The sequence below is a fragment of the Gymnoscopelus microlampas genome (assembly GCF_963454915.1).
Source record: "Gymnoscopelus microlampas genome assembly, chromosome: 24".
NCBI classification, from domain to species: domain Eukaryota; kingdom Metazoa; phylum Chordata; class Actinopteri; order Myctophiformes; family Myctophidae; genus Gymnoscopelus; species Gymnoscopelus microlampas.
The window spans coordinates 22727304-22747345 of NC_139961.1; the positions used below are offsets into that span (position 1 = coordinate 22727304).

The following is a 20042-nucleotide window of genomic DNA, read 5'->3' on the forward strand; positions in this document are numbered from 1 at the left end:
CCTCTTCCAGCCTTGTTATCTCTCCTTATTGTATCTCTCCGTGTTTACTTCTCTCCCATCTCCCTGCAGCCCCGCGTTTGTGCACGTCTGAAGGCGCGCGTGCACTGCATTGCATTGTGTGCGTGCTCGCTTGAAGTCTCTCTAAGGTCTTGTGACTGTTAGTTGTTGTCACAAACACTGCGTTGGACCAAAACTCAACCATGTCCCCCTCAACATGAAATGCAATGCAGATCTCCAATTTATATTTTACCTCTTATTTCTTTCCTCTCCTATTATCTCCTAAGATAATATGAGACCTTTATTGATCCCGCTGGGGAAATTCAGGCGCCAAAGACAGTAGAGCAGTTAAAAACAGATTACAGGGCAAGGAGAAAAGTACTGTAGATACAGCATGATGGAGAGACATCACAGCCAAGGCAACACCATCTACTCCACTCATCTCTCCTCTTCTCTCCAAATCCATCCTCGGTTCCTTTGAAATCATCATATTCCGCATGCAGACACATGGAGGCATCAATTTCAACAAACACACATATAGGCTAATCATTTTCGAATATTCATGCCAGTCCCCAAAATTGGATTTTCATGTCAGTCGAAAAAATACTGTATAAACAAAACAAAAAAAAGTTATAATTGTATCACTATTATTTCTTATAAAGTTTTACATACAATGATGTAAAAAATACACATGCTACTGTGTGTTTATGATGATGATTATTATTATTAGCTCATGAAAATCAGTTGATAGGCCAATGCAATGCTGCATTATATGCTGCAATGGTGAATGGTGTCATTCAGATTTATTATCGATCAGCTGAGCCGTTCAACATTCTGAACAATTATCTTAAGTGACGATTTATACACAATACCCTTTGAATTTAATGATACATTCTATATTAAAAAAATCATTACATTTCTTTAGTGGGAGAGGTCAAATATTCAAATATTCGAAACAGTAGAATATCATCATGCACATTCCTATAGTATAGGTCAGCCCAGTACGTGTATATTCATTCTCAACACAACGGTGTGTTGACATCATGTGTTGTCAGTAGGGTTGCCACCTTCAATGTGGAGAAATAATAAGGGATTAAGCAGTATACTATGTCCACCTCGGGGGAAGTCTGAGTTATAAGGAATTGAGAGAGGTCTGCTCTTTAGCTGTTCGGACAATACACAGAAATCTACATTTATAGGGCAGGTGGCAAGCATTGACATCTATTTGCTAATAAGTACAACCAGGTAGGAAATCTAATGGATAAGAACAGAATGTCCCATACCGTGTCAGGGTCGGGAGAAGCATGGGGCACGTAGACCCATGACCATACTACTCGGCCTCGGGTCTTCTTCTGTGTCCACGCATCAAGATCAAGAATCAAGAGGGGTTTATTTGTCACTCATACAGGTACAAGCAGCGAAATGTTGTTATTCGTGTTCGTTACGGGAGTGTTGCTCTTCAGGCATGCTGTTTAACAGGCCAGCATGCGTGATACGCAACAGAAAACAATTGTCAACATACTTAATTTGCTTTATTTTACATTCCCATTGACAAGCCAAGTGTTTGATTCTGCCTGCTTTTTTGCTTTTTTTTTTTTTGTTTGCACGCATGCGTTTTCGCTTTCAGTTGTGGGCGTGGTGGATTATCGGGGCCGGGTAGACTTTCTAAAATGCCCTGGCGTCCGTAACTAGGGGCAAACCCGTGACAGTACAGGGCAGGCACAGACAGGATTTTGGCACAGGAGACAAAAAGGCACAGGAGGTCGTACCTGGGCCCTACGACAGATTCGCTGGCCTGTGTTTTATCTGGTTCATTATCGTTAAATCCACTGTCGATGTGTGTGTGTGACAGACATGTGCAATGGGGCGTTTGTGAAAGCACAGAACAAATCTCGTCCCGTATGGGTTCAAAGCGGGATGGATATTTCATTGTCATTTTTACAGGACGATTGCGTATTTTACGGGACAGGTGGCAACCCTAGATTGTGTTGTTATTATTAATATGTGTGTACTGTGTACAGTATTTACATATTGTGCAGAAAAGGCACAGGAACGTGTGCCGTTCCAAACCAGATGGGTGTTGTGAATGTGACACCTTAACAGAGAGCCGTCCATGGAGCTGACCTCGACAAGTCCCCACACGACCACACCCAATGACCATGGTGCTTGGATGGATTCTATTCCAGTGGTTCTCAAAGTGGGGGTCCAGGGACCCTCAGCTTTCCTTGAGGGGGTTCCAAATGGACCCGTACAGGTCTGTAACTCTGAGAGTTACTGTATGGGGGTCCTTGAAATCGAAAAGTTTGAGAACCACTGTCCTATTCTAACAGAATAAACACAACTCCACAACCACCTCCCCTGTCAGTCCATGCACGCACACACGCACGCACACGCACACACACAAACACACGCGCACGCACGCACTCACGCAGACACTCGCACGCACAAACACACACACAGGCATGAAAATACACGCACACACACATACACACACACACAAACACACAAACACACACACACATATGTTTGTATTACTATACTTTACTACTTTTTACCTGTCTGCCGCCAGTCAGTGATGCCTTGAGAGCTTGTAGTTCAGCTATTCTTGGTGCGCGAGCCTGCACGCAACCAAGTATAAATCAGGCATAACTATACAACCTGAATGCTTTCCTATAGTAATTGTAAGCCAAAACATCTTTTTTTTTTGCCATAAAACAACCATTTCTCTCGTTGTTTTCTTTCTGCTGTCTTATTTCAAAGATTCTACTCTACTTGTGGGGACATTTGGCCCTCACAAGTATAGTAATACAAGCACACACACATACAGACATTCACATGCACATACGCAGGCATGCACTCAACAAATGTGCATTCAATGCAAAGGAGAATCCTGTGCTAAAATGTCAGTATGACTAGTGGCATGCTCTTGATAGCACAGACCTAAAAGAATGCTGTCATAGGATTCGACCAATGAGCATCCATCCGTTTCTTTGAAACAGGAAACAGAGGGAACGGGGATTTGATGCAGTAACAAGTAGGTGAGGAAATTGAAATGGTTTACATCTCCAAACTTGGCCCGTTACTTGAACCCATGGGTCATGGGCTCAAGCTCAGGTACTCATCCTAAAACTCTTCCGAACTCTATCCTAGCTACAGCCTTTTACAATTGTTCTATACACAGTACATGATGAGTTATTTCATTTGCACAGACAGTCAACGGGAATCAAAGGTCACGCACATCCACACACCCTTTAAAAAGGCATGTGCTGAACTCAAAAGAAACAAAAGCATAGGCGCACACTGCAGCTCCCTTCAACGACTTTTATTGTGGCATCCACCTACTGTACAAGCACGCTGCTCTTCTTCAGACCGATTGGCATAACAGAGACGCCATCTTAAATATCGGTAAGGTGGCATCTCTGTTATGCCAATCAGTCTGAGGAAGAGCACTGTGCTCGAAACATCACTTTTACGAGGATGCCACAATAAAGGCATTGAAGGGAGCTACAGTGTGCATACTCATTTATGCCTTTGATTTGCACAGACAGTCAAACATCTTTTTCAAGATAACTGTTTACGGCACGACTCTGCAAGAGGCTAGCCGTCTATGAAAGGGTCTGTGTGTCTGTGTGTGTCTGACCGGAGCTCATCTTGCAATCTGTTGGAACGAACAGCGCCAAATTTCTAGACCACAGAATAGCTCTGGTCCACAGCGTTAGGAGTTCTCCTTAACTCTATGTGACTCTTCGGGCATTTGTTTCATACCGCTGGTAGCGCAGTCTCTCGACTTTAGTCAAAATAAAAAATACACTTTTGCTACTCACCAAAACAAAGACGGTTTAAATGTGTTGAAAGCTCCTTGGTGGAAAGACTCTCAGCCCCCCATCTTCCGTGTAAAAAAACGTTTTGGCCAGAGAAGAAAATATTCCACCGGCCGGATTTTTTTGTAGTCACTACTGTGCGCCACCTATAGATCTGGTCAATGGAAAAATTCCAACACAACACACCATTATTTTTTACTTAAGTCAAGAGACTGCGCTACCGGGCCGGAGAAGAGTCAAATAGTGTTAAGGAGAACTCCTAACTTATATGGACCAGAGCTAACCACAGAAATACATCCGCTAGTTTTGTTAGTATTGTATGTATTATACCTTTTGAAATACTTTTTACTTAACTATTACATTTTATAATGGAAGTCAAGGGCTCTGATGGCGCTGAAAGCTTGCCCAAATACATCATGAATCCAAATGTGTATGACTCCAAATTTGGGCAAGCTTTCAGCACGACCTATGTCTATGACATAGACGACTGACATCACAGACTGGTCACACGAAGTCTGAGATCCATATTGGAGCCAAGTCCGAGATCGTCGTCGACTCGGAGCCACGCCATTTCTATGCGGATCCCGAGATCCACAAAATTTCCTAGTTTTGACAGTGACGGACAGGAAAGGCAGGGGGAGAGAGGGTTGATGACATGCAGTCATGGGCCTGAGGTCAGATTGTAACCTTGGCCAGCTGCTGGAAGGGTTTAAGCTTGATAATGATATGGTACAGTACGCGCTCTACCACGTGCCACACCATTTGTATATATTGCCAGTCATATCTGCTGTGTTAACATGTACCGATATCTCAACCCTATACTGCAATATTCTAAGTGTCAATTTAGCCCTGAGAGTGCAAAAATGGACCCAACTTTGAATATATATCCGTGGCTTTTTATCCGACAGAGACAATATCATACATAGTTTCATAGACCATCTCCATCGCTCTTCTTGCAGTAAGCAACGTAACCTGTCCCCTCCATGCCCCCTTGTGTGCATTTGTCCCGTCAACCACCCAGTTCTCTCTCTCTCTCTTTATCTTTCTCTCTCTCTCTCTCCGTCTGAGTGCATATAAGGTGAGTTATGTGTGAATAAGTGAGAGCAGATTGAGTCATCGCTCAGTGTTTAGGACCTGGCCCTGAGTCACCGGCAGAAACTCTCCCGATGAGCCAAGCGTCTGGGCTGATGTTTGTTGGATGCCTTCGCTCAGTCATTACTATGACGCATGCGTGGGTGAATGTGTGTGCGTGCGCGTGTGTGTGTGTGTGTGTGTGTGTGTGTGTTTGTGTCAGTGGTTGAGACTGTTGACCAGCAAAACCTGCACCAGTGGTGTGGGAGGTGTGAATAAAAATGTGTGTGTGTGTGTGTGTGTGTATGCGTGTGCGTGTGCGTGTGTGTCTGCGTGTGCGTGCGTGCACATTTGGGTCCACTGTGACACTCTCAGAGTTAACTTCTTCTTGGAAGGCACCTGGGATTTATAGAGGTATTAAGGTCCATTCTATTACAAGTAAATATTACTCCAGAACCTTGAATTTGTAAGGCATGACTATTGACGTCTAGAATATAACAACTGAACCCATGTGGCAGGTGTGCAGATATATGCCAATATATGGATATGCCCGACGGCAGCGCTAATCCGCAAATACGCCCATATATGGAGTGGACATGCCCTGACATCGGCACAAATCGGCGTAGTTAGGCAACGGGTTATTCCCATATATGGATGTGATTGACGTCACAGTTCACAAGTAAGCATTGTTAGGCACCGGTTTCTGTTGTGTGAGACGTCAGACCAGAGCTCGATCAGTGAGAGGGAGAGAGAGTAAGAGACAGACAGAGGTTGAGAGGGAGACAGGGAGGAAAGGAGGGTGGGAGGGTGGGAGGGTGAGAGGGATGGAGGTTGTATGTGACGTCAGACCAGAGCTCGATCGGTGAGAGGGAGAGAGAGACAGACAGAGGTTGAGAGCAGTGTTGATTTTAGTCGACTAAAACTATGACAAAAAAAAAATCGTCGACTACCATTTTTCACTGATAAAAACTAAATTAAAACTAAATTAAAACTAAGCCATGATGACTATATTGACAATTTCGTCTACAAATAAAAACTAGACCAAAATGTCAGGGAGGGACTATAGTGGAGAAGAGATCCACTAGAACTAAGACAAGTCATTTTATGTTTGGCTGCACTCAGGTGTTGCGCTCTGAAAATAGCAGATCTACAAGCTGTGTGAGCTTGTAGATCTGCTATTTTCAGCACGCAACCAAGTGTAAAATCATCCATTACGACACCATCAAGGCCCGCCAAAATACATTTTAGACTATAATCTTATGATATTTAGATGAAAAAAACTAGACAAAAAGTTAAACATTTAAGATGGCTAAAATATGACAAAAACTAAATGGAATTTATATTCAAAAGACTATGACTAAATCAACATTTTGTGGCAAAATCAACACTGGTTGAGAGGGAGAAAGGGAGGGAAAGAGGGACGGAAGTTGTATGTGACGTCAGACCAGAGCTCGCTCACCCACAAGAGAGAGAGGGAGAGAGGTATAGGGAGAGGGAGTGAGAGTAAAAGAGAAAGAGGAGCCAGAGGGGAGGGCAGCCAGAAGGGAAGGGAGAGAGAGCCTATTTCACCCACGCAATAACCCGGCCAATGCCGGGTACCAGAACCTGAACACGCTGATCAACGTGTCATGAAACGACGCGTTGTCAACGCAGTAACCAGCGCAACGCCGGGCAACTATCGATCGATACTGATACCGATGTGCAATACAAGTTTCCAGTAGGGTTTACCTTAACATCTGTTATTATTATACAGTAACTGTGATTCTGGATGTAAGATGCAGACTAAAATACTGTGCATTCTAATAGAGCACCGAAGTCCTGACGTCGCTCCCACTACCCCTGGGGTCACGGCGTTATTTTTTGTGCTGGATTTCCCACTTGGGAATCTTAGATTGCGGTCATATAAGAAGTGTTCCAAAAATAAACATATGTATTTGACTCTGTGTCGTTTATGACATTGAGTTACAGTTGATTGGAGACAAAAAAAAGTATTGGATAAATTAGTACTTTTTCACCATCAGTTGATGCTTAAAATCGGCGGGTGTTTTATTTTTTTTGGAACACAGTTCTTATCTGACACAATCTAAGATTCCCTATGTGGGAAATCAAATACAAAAAATAACGCTGTGACCGAGGGGGATAGCGCCCTCTAGCGGCAGTGATGTCAGACTCTGGCGCGCTATTACCTGATGTATTAGGCCTACTGATGCACATATTAGTTCAAACAACTTAAATGTAGAAAAGAAGTAACATGTATTTCTACGTAACATTTCGCCAACTTGTTTGCTTTTTACTTGTTCTACAGGTAGACCCTTTTGAAAGCTTCCCCAGACAACCCTGATTGAATCTGCAGCCTTCATTCATCACATAAGGCTTTTTCGGGTTCACATTCAATCTTAAAATATCGGCAAAAAATATCAGGATCATTTTTCCCGATATCGCATATTTTAATAATATCACATTTTTTAAGTAAGTATCCGCCAATGCTGATATGATGAACAATTCATCGTGCATCCCTAAGAAAATCTGATGTGTTACTTACCGGGGTGTCTACATGCTTTAGTGGGAGCTTCGGAGTTGTTTGAGGCTGAGGCTGAGGAGAGAGAGAGAGAGAGAGAGAGAGAGAGAGAGAGAGAGAGAGAGAGAGAGAGAGAGAGAGAGAGAGAGAGAGAGAGAGAGAGAGAGAGAAAATCATGAATCCAGCTCACACGCAGAAAGACACACACACACACACACACACACACACACACACACACACACACACACACACACACACACACACACACACACACACACACACACACACACACACACACACACACACACACACACACACACTCACACACACACACACTGAATCAAACATCTGATGTGAGACTTGTAAATCCATTAATGTCTCTCTGATACTCATAATTTTGCTGAAATATATACGGTAATTCCCACGGCGTTAGTATACTGTGTGTACTGTATTTTCTAAATGGTGGATATAGTAGTTCATGTCAAAAGAAACAAGCTCTTCATTTTGTCTTCTCATGAAGGCTGCACTAAGACGTCCAGCAGAGGTCAGTAGAATCATCACATCGATCTTGACTGCAGTGCAACCCTCTAATCAAGCTCACTAGGGAAAAACCAGACAGCCCTAAAAGTGAGGGAAAATCCCAAAATGATATATATTTGAAAAGGTTTGAGAACCACTGAAGCACAGTATTACACAGTAGTCGTTATGAATCAGAACTACTACTGTGCTGCTACTGCCGTACATCATAACTTATGATACATGAATGAAATGTGATTGAATGCTGAGGGCATACAAGAGATGAGACACACAATCAAAAGCACAAATGTTCTAAAACAGTTGATGTACAAGCTTGCAGCTTATAGATTGTATATCTGCTATTTTTTGAATAGCCAATGCTAAAATCTAAAATGACACAGATACTGTCCCAGTTTGAATGGTTTAAAACCAGTGCTCCCGCTCAGTTATCAAGCCGAGGCCATTTGAAGAGTCTGCTGTTCCTCTTCCATCCAGACCCAGAGTGCAGCACTGGCCACTGATGCAACCAGAGGTTCTCAAAGTGGGGTTGAGGGACCCCCAGGGGTTTCTTGAGGGGCTTCCCAGGGGTTTCTTGAGGGGCTTCCAAGGGGTCCCCAGCAATATTAGTTGATGTAGCATCTAAATGAGTTTAACAACTTTAACCCTGAATACAGTACACTGGTTATTTGAAAATAGCCGATCTAGAAGCTTAACGGGCTGCATTGTAAATATGCTATTTTTTCAAAATAATCTATGGAATATTTTTGAAACATTTTAACAATATAAATCTTGTATGGGGGTCCCTGGCACTAAATATTTTTAGATGTGGGCCAAATGCATACTAATTTGGGGGTCCGTGACACGAAAAGGTTTGAGAACCACTGAAGCACAGTGTTACTCAGTAGTAGCACAGTAGTCGTTATGAATCATAACTACTACTGTACTACTACTGCCGTACATCATAACTTGCCATGTATCATTCATGATACATGAATGAAATGTGATTGAATGCTGAGGGCATACAGGAGATGAGACACACAATCAAAAGCACTGCAAAGAAGCAGCAGCGTGGTACGCCTCTCGGAGCTCACAATTCACTTGTTTGCTCAAAGGCACATCGGCAGAACAGAAGCCCGCAGTGTTGCCATGTCTGCTTATTATAAGCGACTTTGGGCTTGTTTTTTTTCAAAGTTGCTTGTAAATAATGGTAATTGCAGTTTTTTGGACTTATTTTATTAAGCGTAGCTCTGCTTATTTGGGCTTGTTTCCATATGTTTTAATTACTATTTAAACCAGAGGTTTGTTGTCATGGACTCCCAAATTAACATGTAATTGTCCCTAACCCCCATCTGAAAATGTTTTGCGCCAGGGAGCCCCGTACCAGATTTGTATTGTTACGATGTTAAAAATATTCCAAATATTCCACACTTTATTTCAAGATTTTTTTGAAAATAGCAGATCTACAAGCTCAAAACGTGTCGGAGCGTTGTGAGCTTGTAGAAGAAGCGACTACTGTATACATCGGCTATTTTCAAATAGCCGATGTGTATGATAGTCGCTTCTTTTAGGCATGTTTTCATAAACCTGGTTGCTTATTTCTCTCGCAAAATCTGGCAACACTGTCCGTCAGTCAGAAGGCAGTTCCTTCTCTCAGTACGGGTGCAGCCAGGCCCGGATTGGCCGTCGGGAGGACCGGGACTATTCCCGGTGGCCTGCCCTCTAGTGGCCTGCCTTTTGCATCAAAAAAAAATATCAGGTCAGGCCAGCCATCCACAGCCAGCGCGGCGCTTAAATGATGCAGCAAAAAAAAATCTCTCCTAAGCTCAGGCCAGGCCAACCACAGTCAATTTCAATTCAATGCAGTCAGTGTTGCTTGCAGCTCAGTGCAGCTGCGGGCCTCCCCCCTACCTTTAACCCCCAAAAAGGCCCCCCTTTTGTAAGGCCCCCCAAAAATAAGGGCCCCCAAAAAAAGGGCCCCCCGGAAAAATCGACGCGCGCTGCGCGCGCGCAGGGTGGCCTGGGTGAGCGTGTATCTCCCGGCCAGATTTGGAGTCCCACTCCGGCCCTGGGTGCAGCAACCTGTTGCGCTCTCTGCCAGTGCCTTTGTTCTAGTCTCATTTTCTCACCCTCTGTGTCTCTGGATATCTCTAAAGCTGTCTATGAACGGACGGTAGGAAGCAAGTCGTCAACAAGGGCTCTAAAGGAAGTTGTTGAGCACGGGAAGGAAATTCTTTTGTATATGGAAACTGACCCCTGACCACCAGGGGTGGAAAAAGTACTCAGATAGCAATACCACAATGCAGAAATGTTACAAGCAAAAGTCATGTATTCTTATTTTACTACCTTTGTAAAAGTACAAAGGTATTGGCATCAAAAGATGCTTAAAGTAACAAAGTGAAAGTGCTAAACGTTTTCAAAAATACCAGATAGCCGAAGTATAAAATAGGACTTAAGTGGTTAATGCATATTTTGGATTCATTATATGAATCTGCAAAGCAACTAATAACTAAAGCTGTCAAATAATGAGACAGCCTCTGCCTCTGAGATGCAGTGGAGTAGCAGTGTTTTTCACTGTCCACTGTACAAAGATGTAAGAAATGCTTTATTTGAAAAAATCAAGGATAAAAATCCGGATTTGTTTTGGATGTCTGAATGTTGTACAGTATGTTAAGTTGGCTTCACTAAGCAAGTTTTTGTATTAGGAAAATTCCCAGAGAAGGCATGGCAGTTGTGCTGAAGAACAATGTAGTATAACTCACAGCCTGAACAATCAATATATTTATGTATTGTATTTGTGGACATCTTGGTACATGTTAATTTTGTGAGTGTCTTGTAAGCCTGTGCAGGCTGGGCATCTTGAGGTGCAGGAGACTACAATAAAAATGTCAATCAATTAATCAAAAGTATAAAGTATCAAGACATTGAAATACTGAAGTAAAATCAAAGTACCTCAAAATTGAACATAAATGCAGTACTTGAGTGAATATACTTAGTTACCACTGCCGACCTCCACCCAGTAACACCGTGATGATACTTGTGTGTCACTTCTGGTACATTTCCAGGAAGTGCCACTGCATCTCAGAGGTCAAAGGTTATTTGATCGTCAATATTTCGCAGGTCGCTATGCGCACGCATAAAGGCCACACATGCACATGCATGGAAGTATTAGTATACGCACCCATACTGTGCATGAATACACACAGCTGATCAAACACACACCTACACGTTAGACTTGGACAAACACTCACCAGTTGGGCGTTTGGTTGGTTAGGCGGTACAGGCGGTATACATGCTGTGGTGACCTGTAAATGGAACCACAGAGAGAGAGACACACACACACACACACACACACACACACACACACACACACACACACACACACACACACACACACACACACACACACACACACACACACACACACACACACACACACACACACACACAGACAGACAGACAGACAGACAGAGAGAAAATCAGGACAAATACACAAAAACTTCAACTTTGCAGAAGACAGAATGTGAAATGCTTGATCCACAATGTTGTATCCCTTCTTGTATCCCTTCTTGCAGCATGAGAGCAGTGGCTGGTACTACTGTGATTCAATATACTCTATGAATTACCCACACAACACACATGTCCCTCTCCATCAGATCTGCCCAGTCCATCAAGGTTTTTAAATCCTTACCCAAGACTCACTTCTTTTCCCTGGCTTTTAATCTCATTTGAGTTTATCTTACTGTATTTATTTCATTTTATATATATGCATGTTGTGATCGCATGTGGGCGCATGTGTATACTGTATGTATTTTGTTGATGCCTTGTTTTTTTGTACAGCACTTTGGTCAACCATGGTTGTTTTAAATGTGCGCTATAAATAAAGTTTGATTTGATTTGATTTGATAAACAAACACATGTGCGTGAGTGCACGCACACACACAAAACCCTGCTAATATGTCCGTTATTGTATCCCACATCACAAATCACTGATCTTATTTACTCTTATACGCAGGATGTTTTCAAGCCTTTTTGACAAGCTGAGTGATGGTGCTCATTTGCGCATGAACGGTGTGTGTGTGTGTGTGTGTGTGTGTACACATGCACATCACTGTTAATAACATGTGCCTGGACACTAAAGTGGGTGTGCGTGTTGCGTCGCGTCCACGGATGTTTACCGAGTGGCTGAGATGACAGAGCACACTATCAGTGGACGGCAGATCGACGGAGGAAGGAAGGAAGCTTTGTGGTTAATTAGGGAAAACAAAAGCCTCGTTGACTTGGAGATGCTATCATCACACCGATCAGAGCAAGTTTGCGTGGATAGCATCTGATTCCAGTTCGCTCCGATATGCACGGCGACGGCTGCGGCAGCGACACACACCATTAGCGACGATGCTGTTGCAAGCTCAACGTTTAGCACAAACCATGAGACCCTGTCAATACATAGAATCAAACGATGGTACAAAGTCATTCAAATGATGAGGTTGGTGAGTGGATAGACTCTAGAGCAGTGGTTCTCAACCAGTGGTCCGGGGACCACCTGTGGTCCTTGAGGGGGTTCCAGGGGGTCCCCAGCCAAATTAATAGTTAGTAACCAAATTGACCCTTATGTGTCTGTAACTCTGAGAGGGTACAAATGGAACCAATCGCTAATATGAGTCGATTTGGGGGACCTTGACATGAAAAGGGTTGAAAACCACTGGTCTAGAGAGAGAGAAAGAGAGAGAGAGAGAGAGAGAGAGAGATCGTTCTCGAGGTAATTGCGCGCATGCATGTACAATTCTGCATGTGCACATTTGGGCCGGTATCATCTGAAAACTAAACCGCAACATCATCACATACAAATGCATAGAAACTACAATATCTGCTCTACACGTACAGTGTGTACCACAGCGAGTTTCTCCTGCAACACCGGAGGCTGTACCGCACAAGTTGTAAACACGCTCTCACAGTGATGTTGCTAGGTTTTCAATGCAATGGGTCCTGGGATGCAAGGGTGGTCTTTTAGATGGGTCCCAGGGACATTTTATGGGTCCCACAAAAATGCACAGCGTTTAACTCGTGTTTCATCTTATATGGTTATATTCATGTAGAACATGTATCTGAAAGAAAAGTACACAATTCCAAATCCGACAACTAGTACTTGTAGTACTTGTAGTACTTGATTTTTTTTTTTACATTAACCACTTGAATCCTAGTATCCCTTTTCTACAAGCTCACACTTGTGAGCTTGTAGATCGGCTATTTTTGGAGTTATAGGTGTGTAAAGGGAAAAAAGAGCAGCCAAAGTTTATCTGAAACACAATTTTATACAATATAGAGGGGGTCCCTGCTTCATCTCTCTCTCAACTAGGGGGTCCTTGGCCTGAAAACACTGAAGACCCCTGCTCTACAGGGAATTATTTGATATCTGGCTGCACGGAAAGACACAAGAATCACAGCTGCCATTAATTAGTGCTGTTCAGTGTTGATTGCCTAGTGGTCAAATTGGGGTCAACGAGCCATCGTTAACTTGCTTTGAAGTTGGCCTGTAAGTTGCGCAGCACTTTCACTCTCTCCCTCTAGCAGCAGCTCGCAATGCCCTGAGACAGAGAGAGAATACTTCTCCATACGACGGTGTTTTACCGAGATTTTTCTTGTTTCCTGCACTATGCCTTGTAATCCGCGGACGGCTTTGAAATCCACGGATGGCCTTCAAATCCGCGGTAATTTCCGCTAAATTGTAGTGCGTCCCATGGACGCAACGAGGGTGCCGTGAATGCGTCCTTTTTCAATATGGTGCGTCAGAGACGCAGGACGCAGGCCTATGAGCATCTCTGCTCTCATGCGTGCTGTTTACAACTCCTGCAGTTCCCCGGGCTGTGACTGACACACACATATCAGTGGTAGAACACCCCGTCCCCCCCTCCCTCAAAGCAGGTCCACCTGCACAAGATCTCACTTTATTCACGGCTGACGGGAAGCCGTGTGTGTTGTAGCGTGCTGTGAGTATTGTGACTTTACTGCTGGCGACAACGCACGACTCTTTTGAGTTTCCGGAGAGAGAAAACACGGGGGAGGTGCGTGTCCACCATTCAATACGAGGCGACAAATGCGATTAGGGTCATATTCTGTTTTTTAATAGTGATTCATAAAGACCGACACCACAGACAGACATACCGTATGAGCAGCCAAAGATATCAAGACAGGGGGCCATGGGGGAGCAGACAACAGACAGACGGCCAAAACAGCCTCAGCGGGGCCGAGAGGAAACACAACCGCCGACGTCGGGAATCACACGACCCAGCGTTCCCTCACGCTCCGCGTCTCGGCTGCACGAGCTCGAACGCGCCGACCACAGCATGGTCTATCAGAGTGATGGGGTTTGTCCATATATGGCAGCCGCGGCGCGAACTAATGCGTGGTGTTTTGCGCTTCTGAAGACCAGAAAAAAACGGAACGGAAGATCTGTGAGAGGCTCAGGCGCATGCGCCGGCACCAATAAACCAGACTCAACACTTATATACAGTATATATAAATATATATATACCCTACCCTCCTTAAGCCGAAGCCTGTAAAATGATACAGTTCAGCTCATTTCTGGGCTGACTGTACTGGAGAGAGTGAAGGGGCTGGGGGGGGCTAAATAGCTATTGATGAAACCAGTTACAGCAGTGGCTCTCAAGCTTTCAAGGACCCCCAAATTAAGTGTATTATGTATTTTGTATTATTGCCAGGGACTCCCATACAACATTTGTGTTAAAAAATATTCCAAATATTTCACATTTTGTCAAGATTTTCGGGAAAGAGCAGATCCAAATAGCCTTTACTGTATATATATAAGGTTAAGGTAGCCAAACTGATTTTGATGCCATATTAGCTCAATTAGCTGGGGACCCGCTGGAACCCCCTCAAGGACGTACAGGGGTCCCCGGACCCCACTTCGAGAACCAGTAAAGAGGTCTGTATCTGTGCATGGCATCTATTCCTCAGCCTGTCTGGTCTCCATCTCAAGCCATTAAGATATGCACTGTGTAAACCCGCCTAACAAGTGTGGCGTCATTTGTGTACCCGAGAAATTATTTTGAGTGTTAATGTTCCACGTCACCTTCAACGTGCCAAATCTCTATTATCTTTATCTGTATACACAACATTTAAACATAATGTCATTCAGAGAACAGGACCGCAGAACGTTAACCTTCACCTGGAGGATTCAGTAATGAATGCCCAGAGTTTTACTAGTTTTCAACAACACTTGTTTAGCATTTTATGCCCCCGTTTCACATTGCACAAAAAGTTATCCCATAGTTTCTGCCACTGTACGATAAGATACCCCTATGTTGATCGTTGTGTATAACCTCGCTCTACAGGAAATTCTGCATGAGAGAGACTTAGGGTTAAATAATGAGAGTCCTAGTTTGCATGAACCAAAAAGGGCTTTTTAATCTCATCCAGTCACGAGGGGGGTCTGTGAAGCCGCAACGACCGGTCAAAGAATTTAAAGAGCTACACAGAGGGGGCCACCCTCCTCTCACAGTCTCAGTGCAGGATTTTTGAACCTGACCCATATTCCTACAGCAAAGGTCACATATATCAAGTGAGTAAATTGGTTGACAAAGAAATCAACTCAAATCATACTTAACCCCTTAAACCCCATATACGTACTTAGTTGACCCGGGTACCCCAGGACTTTGGTCCGCTCCTTTTTTCCCTCAACAAATCTCTTAAAATAGCTAGATCAATCTACAATTTCTGCTGAATGTTCGCTCCAGAATGAGGACGCTATAGGGTTTGTGTGGTTAAGCAAGGTGTGAATTATTTTGACGACGTGTCAATCCTATAAAGTGGATGAAAATCAAATCTGACTACAGTTCACCTGTCTTGCCCGTGAAAGAGAGAGAGTGTGGCTGGTCTTGTACATCATTCATGCGCTGGATTTCAATAAGAATAACAACACAAAGTGCTCCCATTGGATCGACCATGCTCCGAATTCCTCAGACGCTTCTCCAGCGCACATGAGAACCGCTGCAGAGGGCCGATGGCAGTTTGCCCGAGAAAGTATAAATTCTTCGCTTTGAAAAGCTGGGGCCAAATAAGGATCTCTGCCGCTCCGCTCCGACAGCACTTTGGAGAGCTTTCCATGTCAGACAGGGTTTCTGTTTGACTTGGATGGTTAATGCATGGTTGGAAGCGTTGTGATGGGTTTGTGTGTGTGTGTGTGTGTGTGTGTGTGTGTGTGTGTGTGTGTGCACGCATTGGGGGGGGGGGGGACGTTGTGTCTTGTTTTGACATTTCAACGCGATGTCGAGCGTGTAATGCTAATCCCACTGTATCTGGCTGGGTGGCAGCGCGGCTGGCGTGGGTGAACGCAGGCAGCGTTCGGTGACGGTGTCGATGACAAAACATTATCAGATGCACAGTGAACGTAATGTCGAGCACAGTGTGAGAGCTCCGTCAATGAAACGTTTTACTCAAACTGAACTCTGCATAAACATTCTCTGTTTAGACAGCTCTCTAAGTGTGCGCACAGTAAAATCCTGAGTGTTCATTTGACTCTGAGAGCGTACAAATAGAACCAAAAGGACCCGAAGGGGTCCATTTGTACACTCTCGGAGTCAAATGGATAAATTACAGTCTCTGAGTTACAAATGGATAAATTAACACATTTGCCACTCTGTGTGTGTGTGTGTGTGTGTGTGTGTGTGTGTGCGTGTGTGTGTGTGTGTATGTGTGTGTGTGTGTGTGTGTGTGTGTGTGTGTGTGAGAGAGAGAGAATGTGAGAGTGGGAGAGTCACAGAGAGAGAGAGAGAGAGACACACAGAGAGAGACAGAGAGAGACAGAGAGAGAGAGAGAGAGTCTGTATGGGTGGATGCACGCGTGAATGGATCAGTGCATACAGTATGAATGAATGAATGTTTTATTTGCGTGTCCGGACAATTTCTTCACCCATCCCACATGGGATTATCAGACTCATCAGTAAGTGCATGTGCTTATCAGCACGCATGCTACCGTGCACAGAAACGGCTGTGTACAGGCGAGAGCACGCCCAGTGTCCATGTTTGTGCGGTCTGTCTAAATATTAAATGATTGTTTTCACAACAAAGACAAGATCGGCCAAAAACTCCAAACAACCTAAAACTCCATCCAACTGAAGTGATTTCCAGGGAGAGTGTCTTCTATGTCCCCTCAGCACAGTGTTCCCTCAACCCCAACCCTAATCCTACCTTAACCCCTACCCAGCCCCCAACAGTGGCTACAGTGGCTCAGGAGGTAAGAGTGGCCGCTTGGTAAACGGAAGATTCCGGGTTAGACGGCTCCCCCTGGGTTAGTGTCGAAGTGTCCTTGAGCAACACTGAACACACTGCTCCCCATGAGCAGTTTGTTGCCTTGCATGGTTTCCTCTGCCATCGATGTGTGAATGGGTAATGGGTAAAAATGGTAAAGCGCTTTGGATAAAGGTGCTGTATACATTTACCATTTGCCCAACAACAACCCTTCTTCTTCTTTTGCATATCATCCTCAAATGTCCAACTCGGTGTCGTGCAGCCACGCCCTCGTCTCTCATCCCACTTGGAAGAGGCCGGAACAACAACCCCTTACATACTGTACGGCCAACCCTACCCCAACGCTACCCCTTTACCCTAACGCCAACACTAACCGGGCCCTGGGAACGTAGCGCCCTGGGAACGTAGGACCCTGGGAACATAGCGATGACACCTATTTCTGTCAACGCCATCGGAGGCGTAACAGACATCTACAAGCGTCTTTCGGGTGCATAACTATCCTGTGATTTCAGACACATGTGACGAGACCACAAAGTGACATAAGGCTATTCCTTTGAAGTTGTTCTCGCCGCTTTGCAATTGTGCTCCGCAAAAAAAGAAATCCCCCTCTCTCAACAAAATTATATTCTACCAAGCAACTAGTGGCCCGAGCCTCTGTTTGATGAGGCCACCGGCTAAATCCTGTGGATTACGCAAAGGGGGGGCAATTTCGCATGCGAACAAAATCACTACCACATGGGTTTACGCACCATAAATAAGCATAACCTTTTTTTCTACCAACATGCACTGGCATTCGGCTCTATGGTTAAATGCAGTGAAGTGAAAGTCATAAGTATCCAAAAATACTAATATTCGAGTAAAGCAGAAATGCTCACCAAAGGCACTTAAGTGCAGCACTCGAGTAAATGTACTTTGTTACTGTCCACCAATGCATGTTGCCAAAGCAACCTCGTAGCACGAAAGCGTCCGAGGCCACGGACCACGGATCAGTGAGGAAGCAGCTATTCGATCACAGTCTAAACCTCAAGTCAGCGGTGAGGAGGGGGCTACGATGATGCCTTGGCCGGCCCGGGCTCCCTCGTTTCGCTGTGAGCTACACACGAACGAAATACCCCATTAAACAAGGAAGCGATGAATATCAGATGTGCAGTTGTGGCCGACTTTGGACACAGGTTGAAAACCTCCGCTATTCGTCCCAAGTTTTATGTGGGGGGGCCCGGGTACAGGACCGCATTATGTGGTCCACACCAGACCCCAATGGCGTTTTTCAACACTGGGAACTTGGAACTTTTTACGCAGCGGGCTGACGGGGAGGGGGGGGGGGTTATCTGTTTTCGAAAGCCAAAAAAGTCACACAAAGAGCTGGTAAAAATGCAGAATGGGAGAAAACGAATCGTTGACTCTTCCTACCAACATTTTTGTATTACTGCGATACTTCAGACGTCAAGCGTCGGCACATTTTTTTAGACAGGGGCTTTAGCAGTAAAACAAGCATGCTTTTATCATTACTGGCCTGAGTTGAACTTGGACAATGCTAATGGGGCTGTTACAGACCATGTTGAGCTATCATTCAGAGGTCACATTTAACCAGAGCTGCCCACAGGATGTTTTCACTCACTTGACCACTAATAGTAGCACAGTTACGCAAGAAGAAAGGCAAGCACAGGGCAGGCCAAGCTCAAGGCTATGCACACAACATAGTATGCTACTGTAGGAGTTCTCCTATACCGTATGTGCATGTAATCCAGGGTTCGATTCAATGCCTCTGCTTTTGATATACCCCCTCTCTAGTCATTCATTGTTATGGCTGGTGGGGATATGTTTTATCCCTGCTGATGTCTGATATGCTTGATATTTATGTTTGATAATGTCACAATTTAACAATTTAATTATAAATTACAAATAAATATATGTTAACCACAGTAACACTAGTGTTCATAGTGTATTTTAGGCTTTGAACATTTCTCATTTGTTCTATTTATTTAGAAAATAACAGATTTACAAGCTCACAATGTGTCGTGATGCGATCCGTTGTGAGGTTGTAGATTGGCTATTTTTGGTATTTGTCCAATCAAACCCTGTCTATATTAACACTGCAGGCAGTGCTTAATTGAATACTGAACAGTAGAGTCAATATAATACATTGTAACACAATACTAATGTTAACCAACTGTAAAAACTACAACTACTTAATATATGGAATTTATTAGGATCCCAATGGATATACGTGCTGGGCTTTATTATTATTTACTGTAGGCCTATGTGTTCTATCCTCGGGGAAAAAAAAGTGTAGAATTTTGGGGTTTTATGCAAACCATCCAACTAAACTAAACTAACAATAATCAAATTGAAATGTGGCCAATCCCAATTCAAGTCTACACATACAGTACAACACAGCTTCCTACACTGTAAAAGAGTGTTAATGTGACTCAACTCAAGTGTACAAACTTAACCAAATGGACCCTTACACACACTTTTACTGTGCATGTGTATATATTCTATGTTGACACTGCATGCAGTGCTTTCTTGAATACTAAACAGTATAGTCAAAATATTAAATTGTAAGCCAATACTAATGTCAACCAACTACTTAGGAATAACCCAATCGAAATGTTATTTCCCAAACAGTTCTTTGGATTAGTAATACAATAGCCATAGCAAATTGAATCACCCTGGTGTCAGGTCTAGAAACCAATGGCGCAAACCACGGATGAATTGATGCTGTAATGCAGCAATCGTGCAGTCAAATGCTGTGGTGGACAGTTTACTTACATTTACTTGAGTACTGGTACATTTACTTGAGTAATGGTAGGCCTACTTAAGTAAATATTTGGAATATCTGTACTTTACTTGAG

General features: G+C 43.9%; 1 protein-coding gene across 2 annotated transcripts in view; it reads right to left on the reverse strand.

Annotated features, from left to right (window-relative positions):
• The window catches only part of LOC311040927 (tensin-1-like), a 135358-nt gene that overhangs the window by 65634 nt on the left and 49682 nt on the right, over positions 1 to 20042 (reverse strand). For both annotated transcript variants that reach the window (XM_084051352.1, XM_084051351.1), the window contains exons 4-5: positions 11172 to 11225; positions 7432 to 7482 (exon numbers count right to left, since the gene is read on the reverse strand). In XM_084051352.1, the coding sequence (XP_083907478.1) occupies positions 7432 to 7482; positions 11172 to 11225 (105 nt within the window). The remainder of the gene's footprint in view (positions 1 to 7431; positions 7483 to 11171; positions 11226 to 20042) is intronic.